The 20,095-nt window shown below is 36.9% G+C and overlaps 1 protein-coding gene across 21 annotated transcripts in view; it reads right to left on the reverse strand.

The window, feature by feature from the left end:
• Positions 1–808: 808 nt before the first annotated feature.
• Bbx (BBX high mobility group box domain containing) overlaps positions 809–20,095 on the reverse strand; it is a 224,649-nt gene continuing 205,362 nt past the window's right edge. For 19 of the 21 annotated variants that reach the window (XM_070030325.1, XM_070030312.1, XM_070030326.1 and 16 more), the window contains 3 exons: positions 12,352–12,549; positions 10,008–10,194; positions 6,426–6,633 (listed from right to left, as the gene is read on the reverse strand). In XM_070030325.1, the coding sequence (XP_069886426.1) occupies positions 6,546–6,633; positions 10,008–10,194; positions 12,352–12,549 (473 nt within the window). In that variant the 3' untranslated portion in view covers positions 6,426–6,545. Of the gene's footprint in view, positions 5,768–6,425; positions 6,634–10,007; positions 10,195–12,351; positions 12,550–20,095 lie in introns of those variants that run through there. The other 2 variants (XM_070030304.1, XM_070030306.1) reach the window with 2 other exon arrangements.

Genomic DNA, 20,095 nt, shown 5'->3' on the forward strand with positions numbered 1-20,095 from the left:
GTCATTTTTCTAGTTCTCCACTTAGGAACCCTAGAAAGAATTGCTGGCACCTTGCTTCTGAGCTGTAATATGAGCAAGAGTTTCAGTAGGTAGACTAGGCTGGCCTGTTACTCTGAATTCATCTGCCTCAGTTCTGGGATTATATGCATGTATCACCATGCTCAATATCTCTCAAATACAAGAAACATGCCAACTTTTTCAAGAAAAACATATGTTCTACAGCCAACAGCTTTATATAATACTCTTACAGATAAACGGTTCCATGAGGTTAAAAACACAATAATTACCAGCAGGTGGATCCAGAACGTAGAGCAAAGATCACAAAGCCTGTTTGATAGTTTCCAATGGAGTTCACTACCACCACCACCAAAAGCTCTAAGGTTCAGGAATACTGCATTCAGCAAATATAAAGTCTGAGTTTATACTGTTGGTTATGGTCTCAGTGATATCACATCTATATAGTTGTTCTATGGTACAGGAAAGACAGCACATTCAGATCTATTCTCAGGGAGATGCCCCAAAGGCTCTTGTTCCAAATGGAAGACCAAATATCTTCTTTTGCTGGACTCAATCTCTCTACAGTAAGGAAATCAATAACAACTCCTCCGAGAGTAGTGAGTGAATCTCACAGACTTGCATTTTAAGAGGAGACCATCAATTGATCTGAAATAGTCGAAGGTAATTTTTATTATTTTTCTTCTGTATTTAGTGGATATGGTAGATGAAAAGCCGGTAGTGTGAACATAAAGAAATATATTTGAATATCTTTAAAATATTTCAAATTTTTATTAAATATTTTATTGTTTTAAGATCACAGTTAAAGTACTTTAGCATGTTATACACATGACATACATGTGCAATTTTTAGAAATATCAAATTAGGTATAAGATTTTGAAGAAATTATATAAATGTGTATATTGACTTTACTACACATACATCTAAGAAAGCAATAATTCTGTTGTACCATTAAGTGGAAATCATTTATTACATGGCATGTTTACACCAATTCTAAAGAGAACCAAGCCAATTTCTCAAAGCAAAACAAAACAAACAAAATAAAAAAGGTGATTAAGTCATGCTGAACTTGTCAACAGACTTAAGACCAGGTGGTCAAATGAGCTATGGTTGATTTTATGACATGTAAATAAGCAATTTGAACCTATGAGCAAGCTCAGAATCTGGTATGTTGCATCTCAGGTACTTTTATTCTCTGAGAGAATATTCCTGAGAACAAAAGGATTTGGTGCTAATGAAATGAAACCAACAACCTCCCTGCCCTCCCCCCCCAAAATGTAGCTGAGCCATCTACTGAGCTCTAGATTGCAAACCTTCCCTACCCTCGGTTCTGCTGCTCTTAGAGCCGAGGCACTCAAGTGACAGGGGACATGAGCCCACCCTTGCTGGTGGGCCACAAAGAGAACTCAGTGATAATTCATGAAACATATGTGTCTCTGCGATTTACGTTAAGAGTTTGTGAGGTAAGATTTGCATTGTGGTACAAGGGTTTGGAGGCATCTGATTAGTCTTGTTATTCAAGAACCTGTTCTGGCCCAAGTTATCAGGAAATCTTTGGAAGGAGCAGTAACGTTTACAATAACTAGTTCTGTACATAAAAATCCAATTTCAAGGGGGCATGATCAGTTTTGACCACTGACTGCCAAGAAAAAGGCAAAGTTTAAAAAAAAAACCCAGTGGCCACAGAACTTTATGAACTACACAGTTCTGCTTTAGTATAAATTATAATATCACAGGTAAAATTTGGTCAGAAAGGAAACTTCTTTTCCTCAGAAAATATCTATTCATGTATTTGAAGGGAAGTGTGGCACAGACAGATGAGCTGTATGAGGAAGTCAAGTATATCTTGTCTTGTTACTCTTTTGCTGCTTCTTTGTTCTGAAATGGGAGGATAGTGTCCTTGGTGACAAGGACAAAGTCACTGAATATGAAGCATAATGAACTTAGCTGTCACTTCCAAATTAAAGCAAGCAGTCCACCAAACCCCACAGCTTCATCAGACACATCTGGTTCAATGAACTAGCAACTGCTTCTTTGTTTCATGATAGGTATATGCTGTTAGTGAATCTAATTTTTAAGGATCCCCAAACTCAAATACAACCAAGTACAAAGCTAACTCTGGGAATGCTTGTATAAACAAAAGCAACATCTAATTAGCCATTAGTACACTTTGTATAAGGTGCAAAAGACCTAAGTGGGAGAAAAGCTAAATTTTAATTTCCACCTAGTCACTCTGAATACTTTATAGGTCAAATGTAACAACAGCACAGCATTTGCATCGACTGCCCATTTCCGGCAATACATTGTTCTCTCTGAAGAAGGTGATTTATAAAGTCAAAACACTGCAGTGGAAAATAGTGGCACTGAAGGTAAAAGCAAAAAAAAAAAAAAAAGAAAAAAAAAAGACAAAAGTTGTGAAACAGGACTTACTGAAATGAACTTTAAAAGCCGAGGTAGCCCAACAGGATTGGCCTTACACAGGGGCTCTGTGGAGCAGTGCAATGAAAAGGGGAATCTCAACAGCATCCTGTACACCCCCACATTCCCTTTACAAATGATGACCCCAGGCCTCTGGTTTTCTTCCTTTCTCCTGTGATGGCACAGTGGCGGTGGTGCTTCTCCGCTGTGGTGTGGGTGCTCTCTTCCAGCCTCCTGCTGCTGGTCTTCAGAACGATTCGGACTCATACAGTAGTTGAGCGGGCAGCATGGTCCCACTGCTTCACATTAATGCCAAAATGCCAAGCTTGGTTGGAACAGAGCTATTTAGTATTCCCTACCCTACCCTATAAACAAATGTCATTCCGTTTGCAGTGAACTTCTATAGCAATTTTACACATGTGCAAACACTTCCATACATTGAGCCAAAGACTGCAGAGTGCAATTTTTTTTATGACTTCACATAGCATCTGACTTACTTAGCAGGAAAACAACAGGGATTGAATATGTCAGAGTCTAAGCCACCAGCCCCGTTCAGATGCTTCTTTTTGTTCATAGTGTTCCCTCACTATCTTTCTTCTGGTAGTTGCAATGGCAGGAAGTAGAATAACAATTACACGGGAATTATTCCTGTATGGCTTTGGGACCACGTCTGATAGGACAGAACCATTTCTGATATTTGTGGGGCAAAAGACTATCAGAATTACAATACTATGATTCAGCGCTCAAAAAGGGATTTAATGAATTGAAGAATTTTGATATAAACTCAAGGACTAGCCTAATTTGGGGGCAAGAACCTGAATTTGCAATGGGAGTGTGGGACAATTTTCCTTTTCCTGATCTCATATACAGTACCCAACAAATAATAACTTCAAGGATTCTTACAGTATTTTTCTTTCACTCCGCTTCTTAGAGCTGCAGTTTTAGTTACTTACAATATACTCTACACAAAATTACATAGGAAATAACCCAGAATAACTAAATAAATAAAAGGCTAAAGAAAACTGGAACAGTACTGCGTCTCTATCTGAGACGTAATCTTCCACTTCCAGCATTGCAGAGAAGGGCTACGACAATTTTTTCCCAACAGATTTATATACAGGTTTGAATCCAGAAATTAAGATTAAGAGCATAAATATCGATAATTTCAACTAAATCCAGAATGGTTTCAGAAAGATATGATACAACAATTTAGAATAAAACAAAGCAGAAGAGCATCACATTTTGGTTTGTTTGAGATATACATAAGGTGCAACAATTTTTTTTTTCTCCAGGACACTGTGGGACAAATGTTAGTGTAGATGGTATTTGCTGGCAGATTAAACGTACACACCACACCAATATGATTTTCCAAAATAAAAAAAATGAGAGAAATGAAATGAAATGAAATGACAAGTAGGGTCTGGACACTACATATTGGTCTGAAGTATTTGTGCTAACAAATGTTGTTACCTGAAAACATCAACACCCCTCTTGAGCAAATTCAGGGCATAAGAAGCACTGGTACTGAAATCAAGACCTCACTCAGAGAAACGACAAGGCGAGCGCCTAAAGAACTATAAAGCTTTGCAGGATTTCTGCTACTCTCAGTGCCTAACTGCTTAAAAATTAAGCATTTCTACAAAAAGGTTTGTTTTAAAGTATCTGAAAACAGTCATATCCAGTAAATTGCCCTCCCACCCCTAACTCCCGCCTAAGGGAAAAGCCACTGAGGTTTAGGAAAAGCAGATCAAGTAAGATATTAATCACATAGAAAAAAGTAATCTTTTGTTTCTTCTTTTAAAAAAAGGTCCCAGGAATATACAGCAATCTCTTAAGGAACTCTAGTGAAATGTAACTGGAGGACTGAGGGAGGGTGCTCTGGCAAAAATAGATCTATTCTAATGTGTTCTACAGAATAACAAGTTAGTACCATTGTCAAGATGCATGTTCTGCACCATACAACTGTTGTTGGGTTCTTACTTTTTTATTTGTTTTTGGATTTTAGCTAATTATAATTTTTAAATCATTGCTAGCAAGCGGTCCAAAACTCCAAACCACCACCAAACACGAGGACCCAGCAATTTTCAAACATTCACTTTTTGTTTTGAAATTTTAAAAGCATTAACAAAACAGTATCATAGCAAAAATAGAATGCTAAAAACTGGGGCTGTTCACTTGATTTATTCTTAAGTGAATGGGGTTAAGCTATAACCACTGATTAACCCTTTATTGATTCCTACTTCCTCTATCCCCACAACGAATATGCATTTCTGAGGATACCATTCTAACGTTCTGCTGCCCTCTTCACTTGCTTTGGGGAAAGAAAGAAAAAAAAAGCCCTCGATATCATTTTATAATCTTGTTAGAACGTTGTACATATTTCTCAGCACCGAAACTGAAGTAATATCTACAACCATGAGAAGCTAAACCTAGTCAGTATTAATAGAGTCATTTTTATATGGCTATTAGGTCAAATTACAATTAGAAAAAAATCATTACAATTCAGTCAAGTATAAATAAGAAAGCTAGGTAAAACCATGTAAACTGACACCATTTAGAGATCTAATTCAAAAGCTTCAAACTTGAACTAGCACTATCAAAACTCTGCCCATTTGAAAACCATTAAAAATTATTGCTGGAATCCAATAATTAAAATTTGGTAGTTTGTGCTGTGACGCGAGAGTGGGGGAATACTTTGTGCTATGGAACAAATACCCTGTAACATCTGCAGCCTCGGACTAATTTTGATTTATCACTTTGCATCTGTTGCTAGGAAACAAGACACTGTGAATGTCAGGTGGTTAAGCCAATATGCTGAATGTTCTGAGCCAGTTAATCCACTTGGCACTGGCATATGGATAGTTGGAGTTATGTTTAAAAGCAACAAAACATAAAAAGGAAACAGAAACTTGCAGGTGATCTGACTGAGAGGCCCTCCTCAGACATGCCTCCCTCATCCTTTACTCAATACCTCCCCTCAACAACACAAACTTGAAATGGCTCTCTAAAAACCTACAGTGCCAATTCGGCTGTGCATAGCAATCGCAACCCGTCCAGTCTGTCTGATGGATGGAAAAGGTCCACATGAAGGGAGTGTCTTCAATGTGTATAGAATAGTGAAGTAATACTAAGGTCACTTCTGAGTAATATTTTTGTCTTTTTTTGTTGTTTGTTTGTATGAACGATCCATTGGTCACAGAGACCTCTGTGTAAAAAGTGAAGAATCCTCAAGGCATGAAAACACCAGGAATCTGTAATCTGCAGGACTCTTCCCTTGTATGGGAAAGTATTTGCCACAATTTGCCCCAAGCAAATTCTTCTTGGTCTCTCAAGGCTAAGAAAAAATTCAGATTGTAAGAATTGTAACTTTTTCCTCTCTCTCTCTCTCTCTCACAGTCTCTCTCTCTCAATCTCTCTCTCTCTCTCTCTCTCTCCTTTCTCTCTCATATCTCTTTGCCAGCAAATTACCACTCTGGTGGCAAATATAAAAGTGCAGAATCTATGGACCACGAGGCCGAGCATACACCGCTAACAATGGTACATCTGCTGCCTGCCACCCTGCTTGGGAGTCTCAGGAACAGGCATTTTAATATTTATTCTACAATATAAATGTAGGTATAACCTATTATATAAACCATCTTAGAACTTAAATCTCCATGTACAAAAAAGACTAAGAATATCTAATAATAACTAGTGCAGTGCGTCAGTTTGTTTTTTTTGTTTTTGTTTTTGTTTTGAAAGAATAACTAGGTAATATATGAAACTAGTTTCACACTCTCTTGTTGGTAAGAGATGCTGGGTGAGCTACAGTAAAGGCAGCCTTTTACCAAGTTACCACCTATTACCGCCAAAAGCCTTCAATGGAAAGCAGAGCTCCAGGATTATTCTATTTCTGTTCATTATCAGACTGATAACGATACCCTCAACGATTCTGGGTTCTGAAAGAACTGGCCCAGGATGCTAACTTCTGCTTCAAGTGAATCTGGGCCATGTAGGGCAACAAGCACTTGTTTGCAGTTTATATTTTCCATACATGGACTCACTAGCATCCCTTGGTAAAGACAAGGCTAGGATAGTAGGTAAAGCACAATGTTTTACAATTAAAGGGTGCATCACTGGTCAGCACAAGAAATAAGTACAGGAGCCTGTGGCATTTCTTTTGGCTGTCCATCATGGGTGAGCGGAGTTGACCTCTGACCTCTGTAACACAAGAGAAGAAAAAAAAATCACTGAAGGTACAGCATCAGACACATGAGAACACAATGGGTAATGATGGCAAAAATCTAATATCTTGTTTAACAGCTAAAGCTGGCTTGTTACTTACATGTTATTAAAACTAATTTTGTTTGTCCTTAGTTTTTTTTTTTTTTTTGCTTTCTTCATTTTTCTTTTTCTTTTGCTGAGGCATTTAAAAAAAAAAATCTCAATGCCCAACATTCATTCTGGCCCCAAACACTTAAATACTTCCATTTCAAACTATTCAAACTCATTAAGTGAAAAACTTTCAATCACAGGTTAAGGTTCTGGGATAACAATCTTCCTCTTGATGAACTGACACCAAAAATGACATTCCTTCCTTCATTTTCCCCAACAGAAAACTCCTATAGAATTGGTAACCCCTGGCTCATTTCTTAAATGATATACAACAATACACACAATTTGCCAGTAAGAGCAATGAGTAAACAGTGAGTGAAGAATCAATCCTTTTCTATAAAGTCTGACAGGGACATGGAAAGAATGGAGAGAAGGAGAGAAAGAAAGAGAAAGACAGAGAGATGGAGAGAGAGAGCAAGTGAGTGGGGTAGGGGTGGTGGGAAGCAAGCACTTGACTGGGTTTTCGATTGCAAGAAAATCTAGCCTATCTGGGCCACAATCAATATACATATGGAGGGAGAACTCCAGACAGGGCTGAAAATGAATTTTTTATTTAGTTCTTGTATAATTGGTAGTTAAATATACAGATTGCTCCAGGGTTATGAGAACTGTTAAAAAATTCTTGGCAATTTCTACAGATCTTCTCATTGTAAAAAGATGGGAATGGGCAACTCCCTGGAACTTGCGAATGGGCCCGTCACTGTGGGCAACGAACATCTACCTCTGCGTCTTCTCTACTGCCCTGTGGTGCAAAAAGTTTTACTTTTCAGTAAAGTATTCCTCTTCAGAGTATGCGAACAAAAGGAGTTGTTTTAAGATTCAAGTTATATCATCAGCTCTATAATTATACTGAAATTTCTCCTCATGTATACAAAAAGAAAAATAATATAGACACAGCATTTGGGGGAATGAATGATTCCATGATCACTGAGCAGTACAAGATAGTTAGGATTTTAGAAAAACAAAACGTGTATTAGAATTAAACCTCTGGATTAATTTGCTCATTCATGTGTGACTTCTGTAAGCACCAGTTGTTCAATATGTTTAGCTTCTTTCAAGAAAAGATGAAATTGAAATGCTATTTTATGCCTTAAGGTTTATCGAATAATATTTAAAGATCCAAGAGAATTTTAATAAGTATTGGGAAAGGAGGAGGGGGAAAGGGAAAGCAGAATATAAAAAATAGAAAGGGTGGGGAGGGAGAGAGAGACAGAGAGAACTTGGAAGTAATATTCTTCATGAGTGTCTATGATGTGCTTAGGATGTGTATTAGAGCAGAGAGCAAACGCTGGAATCCAAAGACCTCCTAAAACAAGTGAGAACTAGTTAGGTGCTTTCAACAAGTTAATTAACCATCTGCACTACCTTTAAAATGTGAATACAAAGATCTACCTAAGCCAGGTACTAGTGGCTCATGCCTTTCAGCCTAGATATTCAGAAGACTGAAATCTAAGGATCACATTCAAAACCAGCCTGGGCAGTATAGTCCGTGAAACTTTTATTTCCAAATAACCAAGAAAAAGCCAGAAGTGGAGTTGTTGCAAGTGGTGGAGTGTTACCAAAAAAGCTCAGGGATAGCACCCAGGACCTGAGTTCCAGCCCCAGGACTGGCCACACACACACACGTAACTCCTGTATTTTGTAAAACTGTACTGCAGTGTTGAGTTCCTGAACTTGAGTGTTTTGTGTTCATGGGCAATAGCTCAGGTTGTGAATATCTACCCCTAATTCTGTGAACCAAGTAAGTGATGCTTAAGTAATAATTAAGTGGGGTGCAGCCCAGGTAATAAGGCTGGCTGTAAGGTAAGCCTTAACAGACAAGGGCTAAAGTTACAAGACCGCAAGGTGATCCGTCTTTCTAGATATTAAGAACACTAACCATTTGTCAGCTTGATAGCAAACTGCTAGTAATCAATATTAGTTGGATTTTTCTTCCTTTTTAAAAATTGAAAGTGGTTTTTTTTATTGAAATGTAATTTTAAATTGACAAATAATAATTATATATTTCTGGGGTGCATATGACCTTTTAAAACTGAAGTACATTTTTTTATTATTTTTCAGTAGTTGTACAAAGGAGTTGCCATTTAAAAAGCAGTTTATGTATATTATGCATCTTGATCTATGTCATCCCTTTCAACCTTCTCACCCATCCTTTCCTTAATTTTTCTTAATATGTAGGCTATATATCGAATTCTGATTGCATTCTAACCCCCACCTTCTCCTCTTCTTAGAAATGTATACAGACTGTGAGACAGTAGATTTGCAATATGACAGGTAAAGAACAAAAAGAAAGCAAAACTCATATATGGACCACCAGGATTTCCTGGATGTGAGAAAGGGCATAAAATCGGACAGGTGCTTATTCAGATTATGACAGGCTTCAAGAGCTTTTAGATTCAAAGTCTAAGAAAGATACTCATGCATGGCTACTCCATTTTGGATTAAAAAAAAATTTGGCCTTACAAAAGGCTTGTACTGCTTTCCCAAATGACCCAATAAGTACCAGAATACTCAATTATACACTTGGAACTTAGCATACTTTCTGTGGGACTTTGTCAAGGTCAAAGAGTTTTAGGATTTTCACTACTATGATCTCATCTGATCTGAACAACTCTGTGATTCCTTGGCATATACTTTACATCATATGCAATTAAAATAAGCAAACTGAGGAACAGAGAAATAAATTACTTTACAGCAAATCACACAGTCAAAGAGAAATCCAGCTTTCTGCACACTGAGTCAGATGACAAGATACTCCCTTCTCCTGAACCACTCTGTTCTGATAGCTGGTGACACTACTACCACCATCTCCAATAGATACGTTTTCTAATTGCAAGCACTGGGATATGTCAGTCATCTCTGTGAAATGAGTGCCACCCACCCATTTCATAAAAGAAAAATCTAAGGGCAAGAGAGGTTAATGCTCATGCTTAAGATGACTGAGATAGGACTCAAATTTCCATTTGGTATCACACTTACTAGATAATACTGCTTCCTTGTGCTCAGGCTTTCTATGGAAATCAAGTTTAACTACAGCCAATATTGTTCCCTTGGGTTTTCCTATAGGGATAATTACAAATGTACTTTTAGAACAATTCATATAAACCAAGGTACCTTTGATCTAAATCAGAACCTTGGTAAGTGGTAAAAATGCCACAAAGGTTTCCACATTGATTTCTCCATTCACGCTCTACACTAACCTGTGCACATTCTCCATGGCTGCTACCTCTGCCAGTGCGGCGAGGCTAAAGAACGCAGACACAGCAGGCATTTCTGGAGTGCTGCTCCGTGTCTCCCCGGCCTCAGCTCTGTGTACACAATCGTCATTGCAGTCTGTCTCAGTTGCTTTAGGGAGACTCCTCTGCAGTTGTTCCTTTGGTTTGTCATCTGTAACAAAAGAGAAATCCATTATAAAAGCATCAGTCTGCTCTCCAGAGAAGGGTTGCTGAGAAATGTTGTGCCAGACAAAGTGAAAGAGTTAGCATGCTTTTCTGTTCACTTCTGCTCCACACTGAATATTAAGGTTTTCACAGAATCTCTTGTACAATGACAAAGCACTTTTATTAAGCTCAACTGAAACTTGCAACCATGGACAGACAGTGCTGTGCCCTGAAGCTGAGCTGAAGATAAACTATGTTTTGTTCAAGGTCAAGTTTGAAGGAAAAATAAGCTTTGGCTAAAATAAAGCCCAAGGGATTTCTGTATTTGAGACCCACAACTAAATACTTCTTAGGGAGCCATGCTATGTCTGTCCTACTACAGCAACTTGAACATTTGGTAAGAAACAGAAAAATTAAGATCAATTCATAAGATCAATTCTAGTAAGAGCCCATGCTTTATTCTGAAGACCTACACTAAAAAGAAGAGAAAGGATCTTCTGATATTTATGAAGAGGCAGATGAAGGTACTGTGCAACTCTACCTGTTGGAAATGAGAATGTTTTATTATGCAAACACTATAGAAGAAGGATTGCTTATTTAGTTGATTTATTTATTTTCTGGGTAGGATCTCATTGTGCCACTAAGTGGTCCTGGAGCTCGCGATCCTCCTGCCTCAGTCTCCAAAGTGCTCTGTTTACATGTGTACCCCAATTCATCTGGCTTTATCTTGGATTTTAAATATGAACAAAGAGAAAAGCAATTTCACATATTAGAATGAAAATAATGCAAGGCACATTCTTCCATGAAATGACAGGAAAGTAAAATAGACTGGGGTGGCAGGTACCAGTAGGTAATGCTAATGGAGAGGGTATATGAAGGTGAATATAATTGAAGTATATTATATACAAGTATGAAAATAGAATGATAAAGCTTGTTGTTGATAATGTTAATTCAATACATAATATAAAAATTAAGAAAAGTGAGGGAAGGGGTGGGTTGGGAGGTAGGTGGGTGATCTAGAGGTACAGTATTCATAAACTGCCTTGTTGAATGGCAACTCCTTTGTGTAACTACTTAAAAATAAAATCCTAAAAAACCCCTATTTCCTAGAATCTTCAGTTCTTCTACAAATGAAAATGGACAATCACAAGTAAATAAGGATATAACAGTCACAGAACAGAACCAAGATTGGGAAGGAAAGGAGAGGCCTGATGGACTATCAGTACTTCAAGATTTCAGACTTTGTCCTACTTCTACTTAGTTGAATGCATTCGGGCATATAACTCAACTTGGTAGATTCCATCTCATATAAGAGAGAGAAATATCTAGGATATTTAACATGCTTATGGTTCTATGAATTAATGTATATAAAACGTAATTAACAATTAACAAAATTAACAATTTTCTAATTCTGTCATCTCACTGAAAAACTAGATCAACCTAAACCAGACAAAATAAAATGACAGAGGGGCTGACGAGCAATGGCTTGGAACATTACTGCCCAGCTGGCATAGCACCCTCAAGGTTTCTCTGGGGATGATAATGATCAATAGCACTCACTGCCCTAAACCTTTATCTTGAAGCCAGGAATTCTATTGCTAGGGAGACCAAAATCAACAAATACAAGCCACAGACTATGACTGAAAATGGAGAAATGTACTGGATTTTTGGTCTAGAGAACTAAAAAGTAAAATTTTAAAAAAAGTTAAAAAAAATTCCAGATGCATTTCAGACTCCTGGAGTAGTCTGAGTCAGCTCTATAGAAAATGCTAGATGCATTTTAAGATTCCTTAGTCTATTAGGTTGAATACCTGATAAATCTGGCTGTAATGACATGAATAGCAAAGATTCATCCAGTATCCCTGAAAGTCTAAGCTCTTTTGGGATTTACTTAATCAAGACTCATTTTGTACATGCTGAGGAAAAGAAGCTGACAGTCCTAAAAATTATCTTTCCTTTCTAGGAATTCAGATATACTCTTAGAAAAGTAGCTATGATTTAAAGTGGGAACAAAAATGGGTATGGAGGCCTATAGGAAGCTATAGAACAGACTCATTTTTCAATAAGGAACGACAGCTGGCCTATACACCTTTGCTGACTAATGTGACCATGACAGCTACCTGCTGGCTCTAGATATGTTGACCTAAAAGCTCCCTTTTCTTACCCAAAGTACCTCCTGCTGGTGATACCCGGCCATCAGCAGTCCTGACAAGGTGGGTAATCTTGGTTTTCCTTGCTTTTCTTTTTTGGCTGCCCACCAGAGGTTCTTGCATTGCTGTTGGCTCTGGAGTGTTGAAAGTGGGTAGGGCATTTTTAACCTTAAGAGCAGGCTCTATAGTATTTTTGTCTTCTGAAAATATGGCTGGAATAGGATAAAGCATATACAGTTAAACACAATACAAGATACCAATTTTGCTCTGGGAAGAAAGCATTTCTAAATGTCTAATCCACCTCAATGGAGAATTTACATTCAGTTTTCAAAGAAGTGATGGGGAAAACTTTTTTAAAAGTCAGTGGATCCTAAAAATTGTATGTAAATTTTATCCCAAGATATCACAAATACTTCTTGTTATTAGAACCCTATCTGCCATTCTTTCGGCTGAGCTGGGACAGTAAAAGTGTTGTATCTTCAGAGAACTATGAAATCAAATATATTATTCTTAAATATACATTTATGGATAGGACACTGTTGAAACAGTAAGTCATTTATAGCACACTACTGAATTCTGAGTAATTCTGAATACATAAAGGAAGACATATATATGTGTGTGTATGTATGTATGTGTGTGTGTGTGTATATATATATATATATATATATATATATCCTATATACTCTCTTTCCTTTGAAGTTCATCCTTCCTATCCTCCCTTAAAAGCAAGGAGAGAACATGCAGATATGAATTTAGGAAGCATTTAAGAGTACATAAGCTTTTTATAATTGGGATTTAAATTTTTCTTTTGATTTCAGTAGCCTAAAGGCTTTTCGGTAGTAGTTTTCTATCTACTTTCTTAAGACAGGCACTGAGATCATTATTGACCAAGAGGGGGAATAATGTGAATTAAGCAATCCAAGTTTGGCATGATAAACCCCAAAAGAACAAAACATGGAGGATAACTAAAGATATGTATCAGGGGAGGGATCCAAAGGCAGACAGAGACTGGCAAAAGTGTAACATAAAAAGTAATATAGTACTCATTATCTTACTCATGTAACTGTAACCCCTCTGTACAGTATTTTTACAAAAACCATATAAAAAAGTAATATAACATAAAAAGTAAAAACCAGAATAAGAAGAAATAAAACCAGCAAGTAAGGCTGTGTTAGCAGTGTTATACTAGCCAAGAAAGCTGGAGGCCCTGAGTTCAAACTCCCATACTGCAAAGAAAAACAAAACAAAACTCATTTAGAGTGTTATTGGTATAAATACTTGTGTAGTCCTCATTAAAGAATTTAACCCAGCTCCCTAATGGGTTTAGGTGTTTCTGTGAGATGGGAGGGATATGAATTAGCAAGAGTTTTTGCCATGGAAATTATGGTGACCTGTCCTTGAATGAGGCCTGAAGAGGATGATTCCAGGTGTCACATTCAAAAATAAGTAAACAAATAAATAGAAATAATTTCAAGTATACTAAAAAGAGAGCCCAATTCATAACACAGCTGAGTTGTGACTTGAAATAGCAACTATTTAAAATACAAAACAAAACCTATTTGAAAATGCTTCCAAACACCATTTCAGGCAAGTAGTCAAAAGTCAGGGGGAAAAAATTTTAACTGTACGTCTACCACAACCACAGAGTAATTCTGATCATGCAAACTACTGCTTAGTCTTAGAATGTATTTAAACTTTGACATTTAGCTTCACTTAGATAAAGAATAGTATACATTTTTTAAAATTGGCAGCCATGGGGTTAGAAGTCAGGGCTCTGTGCTTGCTAGATAGGCACTCTACCACTTGAACCATGCTACCACCTTTCTAAAATTTAGGTAGAGATTTGTGTTGGCCTAGATTGTGATCCTCTTATTTATAGTAGTTGAGATGACAGATGTTTAGCTTATTGGTTGAAATGGGGTCTTGCTAGCATTTTCTCTCAAGTTGGCCTCAAACCATAGTATTCCCAACCCTCTGCCCTCCTGAGAAGCTGGAATTACAGTTATGCACCACCATGCATGATATTTAAAATTCAATAAATGCTTTGCATGTAATAAAAGAAAATTGGTTAGAAACATTTCAAACAGGTTTCATGACTGTTTTAGCCTCTTAGAAGAAGCCAAGATCTGAATTAATAATGAGCATTAACTTGTTGTGTATTCATAGGCTTCAACTTTTCTATTTTCTTATCCAAATCCATCATTTGTCCATGGTAATTACAGAGGGAGTCTTGTTCGTCTCTCCCATATTATCATCATATTACACATGCACATTGTAATAGCAACCTTTTCCCTTTCTGCTACTTCCTCTTGAAAAAGAAATTGAGAACTTGTGAGAAGAAGATTTTCAGAGAGGAAAGGTATACTATCATCACAATAAAGAAGAGCCAAGGAAAAGATAGGGATACAACAAAATGGCCAAGTGTTTTGGAAAAAAATGACCTATTTCCACACAGAGACTATGGATTACACAAACAATTGTCAGAGTGACCTGCTTCTATTCTTTAATTTGTAGTTTATTAACTATGGGACCATGCCACTGTTATCTTTATGTAATGATGGGTTCAGATTTGATTCACTTTAAAGAAGTCATTCTTCCATAAAACAATATTAGTTTTGTCACACAGACTATAATCAGGGTCTTGGCCAGAGAAAAACAAACCTTCATCTCCAAAGTTCCGAAGTTGAGGAAAAGTACTGCTTTGATTAGAACTATTTTGTTTTCTGTTTTATTGATGAGCCTTCAAATAGCTACATTTCTGTTTGATGGTTGTTCCTTTACTAGTTTGTTGCAGATGGATTAGTAAAAATACAGTAAGAGGCCAAAGAGGCCTGGTTGCAAGTGGAAAGCACAGTTTGGGCCCGAAGAAACTGAGCCTGGGACTAGGAAAGGATCTGAAATCAGCTGACAGGGAAAAGGGGTTAAAGACTAGTCTATCTGCCAAAATACATCTATCTACTGTCAACACACTGGGAGATAGTAAAGAGAAGAATCCGGCTGCAGACTAGTGGAAGAGAAAAAAAGACACACTAGTTCTCCTAAGTCCTCTTAGGAAGTGGTAATGACACTTAGAAAATGTCTTCTCTCAAGGGCCAGTGGCTCACGCCTATAAAGATACTCAGGAAGCTGAGATCTGAGGATAACAGTTCAAAGCCAGCCCAGGCAGCAAAGTTCGTGAGACTCTTATCTCCAGTTAACCACCAGAGAACCGGAAGTGGTGCTGTGGCTCAAGTGGTAGAACACTCACCTTGAGATGAAGAGTGCAGAAACAGTGCCTAGACCCAGAGTTCAAGCCCCATGACAAAAATAAATAAATAAATAAATAAATAAATAAATAAATAAATAAATAAATAAATAAATAAATAAAGTAGGCTGAAATCTGAGGCTAGAGGTTCACAGCCAGCCCAAACTGGAAGTAGAGCTGTGGCTCAAAGTGGTAGAAAGCTAGTCTTGAGCAAAAGAACTTAGGGACAGTGCCCAAGCCCTAAGTCCAGCCCCACAACTGACAAAACAAAGCAAAACAAACAAACAAGAAGTCTTCTCTGAACCTCTTAGATCTAGAAATAAATTGACTCTTCACTTGAAAAATTAAGAGTCTTGTCCCATGCTTTGACCCTGTTTGGTGAACTATACTGAGATTAGCCTTTCTACTTCAGGTCAGTCTTTCTGACCTTGAAGAGAAGGTAACACACTTTCTGAAATACAAGAATTAGGGAAGGTAAATAAGGTTCAGCCAAAGAAATATTTGTCTGGAATAAAACAGTAGATGGAGTTCTGCCATGATGAACAAAAGAAAAGCAAACAAAAGGCTGAGTGGTATGGGACATCAAACAAAAAGAGCTCAGAGAAGAAAATAAGCTCCTCTTCCTCTCCTTAAACTAATGGAAATGTGAGGGGGGGGGAGATAAGGAAGAAAAGAGACAGGCTTTATCCTCAAAAGGAAAATTAGTCATTTCACTTTTGACTTTCAATTGGAACACACAAAACTTTCCAAGCAATGTGGAACAAGTCCATGGGGCTAGATTTTACTCTCAACAATACCATAACACTTGTGGAGTACTTTGTCTGAGAGTGATAATGTGGACTCACTCCTGGAGCCACATTAAAAATGTGGCAATAAAAGATTGTCATCTTTTACAAATCCTATATCCAAAATGAGAAGTACATTTTTTTGGGAAAGCAGCACTGTATTTAGACTGTACCCCAGAGGGTAACAAGAATCACAAAATTCACTTTCCAACTGGAGAATTCCAAGTTGCACTAAGATTATTATAGCCAGATCAGAAATGTCATTGCCTTTGGTTGGTCTTCTATAAGCACAAACAGCAGTCAAATGCCAAATGAAACAGAAGAAAAGAGTAGAATAAACCTTGTCTAAAATCCTAGGATATTCCACTTAAATTATATGGCAATTATTCAAATTGCAAAAAAGAGACCTAGTGGATCATATCTGAAAAACTCTTGTACCCCTGAAATTGCATTTTTACATTACAAACAAACAATTCTCTGATGAAGAGAAGACTGAAGTTTTTTTGTTTTGCTTGGTAGGAAACCATTTGTGTTTTAGCACACCTGAACTAAATGAGGGGTAAAAGTCTATAGACATGCTTGAGAAATTGAAATTATAGCTGCCAAAGTAATTAAGTGGACAGAAGACTAGTTTCTTTCCCATTTTCTTCTGTTGATTGAGCTTCAGTTTCTTAGTTTAGGTTATAAACCCTCCTTAATTCAATGGGGCTGCCGTTAAAAGATAAAAATTGTTAAAAATATACAACAGCCCTCTGTAAGTTATAAAGTGTTATTAAATATTAACTATCATCATAGTAGAATAATTATTCAGGCTTAATGAATACTAGCTTAAGCATGAGATTATGGTAATACATCTTATGGAAAGATATATACAATAGCAAGAGGTCAGGTCTCACAGTTCATCAGAAAATTCTACCTTTAATTAATTCTTAAGCCATATGCAAAGGTTTTTAGAAGTGGTTTAGCCACGTTGAATTTTAAAAACCTAAGCAAAAATTCTTAAGACAGATGATAGATCTAGAACTTAAATCTCAGATGCATCTAAAGATTTCTAATAAATAATATTTTTGAAAAAGTGAATTGCAGCCAGCCACCATTTGCTCATGTTCTTAATCCTAGCTATTCAGGAGGCTGAGATCTGTGGAGTGCAGTTCAAAGGCAGCCCAGGCAGGAAAGTCTATGAGACTCATCTCCAATTAATCACAGAAAAAGACAAAAATGGAGCTGTGACTCAAGTGGTAGAGTGCCTTGAGCAAAAGGAGTTCAGGAATAGTATCTAGGCCCAGATTCAAGGCTCAGCACTTGCATAAAAAAAAAAAAAGTGAATTGCAAAAGCAATTAGGCACAGGGTATTGTAAAGAAAATGTACGGAACTCTACCTTTCCTACTTTTAACAGAAGTCAGGAACAGCTGAGCAGCTGCATACCCTCAGCTAAACCAACATTTCTATAACAGACATTAGCTACAAACAATTCCTGTTTCACCTCTGTGCAGGATGGCTTACAAAAGTTAAAATTATCCTGTATTATGGTTTCATTTTCTGCTTTATGTGTTTCTTTCCTCCAAGTAAAGTTTTAATAAGCACTCATATGGCCATAGGTGAGAGAAAATGAAGTAAAGGGCATAGGTAATTTACAAAGCATACAGTAACTACCCAAACAAGGGATGGTATGGAAATAAATAATCAAAAAAGGGTCACTTTAAATTACTAGTAATTTTCTGATGCTCAAATTGATTGCTTTTTTCCTAGTCACTGAAAAGAAATTTGCATTCTATACTAAATAAAGGACATGCATTCTTTACTGAGTGTTCTCCAAAGTTTTGTTCCATATACATTATGTCTATCTAAATATTACCAACATTACTTCTACTAAACTTTGGAACTTCCATAAGACTCATGATTTACTCTTCTGGCCCCCAAAGCAGAAAATTAGGGCTGCAGAATATTTTGTTTTTAGCATCACACCACAGCAACAAAGTCACCAAGTGCTAGAGGAAAAAAGAGGCTATAATGTAGTATTACTACATCTTATCATATAATCAAACTACAAATCATGTATGCACTTAGACCAAATGTGAAATAAATCCTAGTGAGGTTAAGCAATTTGTCCTACTGAAAAACGCTGCTCAGTGACAGATCTGAAAACCTGGATCTTTCAGCTACAAAATTAAGTGATCTTTCTGCCACAGGACACACCTCAGTTGGAATTTTGGTGTTCAAAGAAACAAAAGAACCTATTTAGAATAGTATCTTTTCAAGTAACGATTAATGTGGTGTTAAATGACTTTAATGTCTCTGATAGTTCATCAATAACTTACAGTCATCAAATCTGTGCCAAATTCACTATTTAAATATCTAAGAGCTACTAATGCAATTTGCGAATATTAGAAGATAGTGCTGGAAGCAGCACAAGTCTGATTTTGTGTTGCCTGCACTTAAGTAGAGCTCATGATCCACACAAGTCACAAAAGCAATCAAGTCAGACAGCAGATATACTGCTGTCATCTGTTGTCAGAATAAAATGACATGAAAACAAACATGCTCATGAATACCGCACCTACCAAATGAAAACAAGTTTATCATTAATAGTAATCTTAGACATTTTTTAATAAGTACCTCAAAAATGAGTGTCTCTGGTAAATGACTTAGGCCAAAGGTGAATTTTTGGTATCTGGGAGTCAAGTGATAGGAGGTTGATGATTAAATTCCCTCCTCTAAATCATAGGGTCCAAACTGGATAAGATCCATTAAGAGTTTTCAGATAAAGTAACTTGAAATGAAGCACTACAAAAATGTTGAGGACTTAAAAATACCTACCATGAAAAAGAAAAGGAATTGATGGGAAAAAGTGTAGGAGGGTTTCTTAGTGAACATAGAAACAAACCCTAAGTTTCAATATTTAATCATAATTAATATGGTTGTAGGAAATCTTAAACTAGGACCTATAAAACATATCTAGTTAATATTAGATTTTCCTTGGCTTCTGATATGCCACAAGGACATTATCTTTTAACATATTTAAGGTACTGGGAAACAGGTTAGGAGAAACATTAAGGTCACAAATCATTTCTGTAGGATTGCTCATGTGCAGTCAAGCAAGTGAGCTCTTTAATGCCCGGTTTTGACTTCTACTATCATAAACATCTGCTTGCAACACAAACTACAAAAGTCAGACACATTTACTAAAAAACTGGAATCTTCACCAATGTGATTCAGAGGTAACCAGTCCCCTTTAACAAGTCAAATATCACGATACTGTCTGATCAATAGCAGGAGCCCCAAAACAAGTTTTGATTTGAAAATTAGAATAACCTCCTAGCACAGGATCACAATAGCTCAATAGCTATGTACATATGACCATATAAAATTATGCTAACTGATACATTTTTCTAATTTGGGGAAGGGAAGCGAAATAACTAAATGTTGAAACAAGGATACAGGTTGACCCATTTGTAACAATGAGATGTACAAGATGCTATGTTGAAAACAAAAACGAACTTTTTTCGGGTGAGGGGGATGAGGGAGTTGGGAGGGAAGGGATAGAAGGGGGAAAACAAAGGAGGGGGTAACAATGCTCGATAAAAATGTACTCATTATCTTACTCTTGTAACTGTAACCCCTCTGTACAGTATCTTTACAATTAAAAAATGACCTAAGTATAAACACATAGGTCTAATTCTATTAGGTGATCAATATAAATTATAGGGGTTTTATTAAACCTTTAAAAA

The sequence above is a fragment of the Dipodomys merriami genome, unplaced genomic scaffold (assembly GCF_024711535.1).
Source record: "Dipodomys merriami isolate MVZ:Mamm:240054 unplaced genomic scaffold, mDipMer1.0.p SCAF_2, whole genome shotgun sequence".
Classification (NCBI taxonomy): Eukaryota; Metazoa; Chordata; class Mammalia; order Rodentia; family Heteromyidae; genus Dipodomys; species Dipodomys merriami.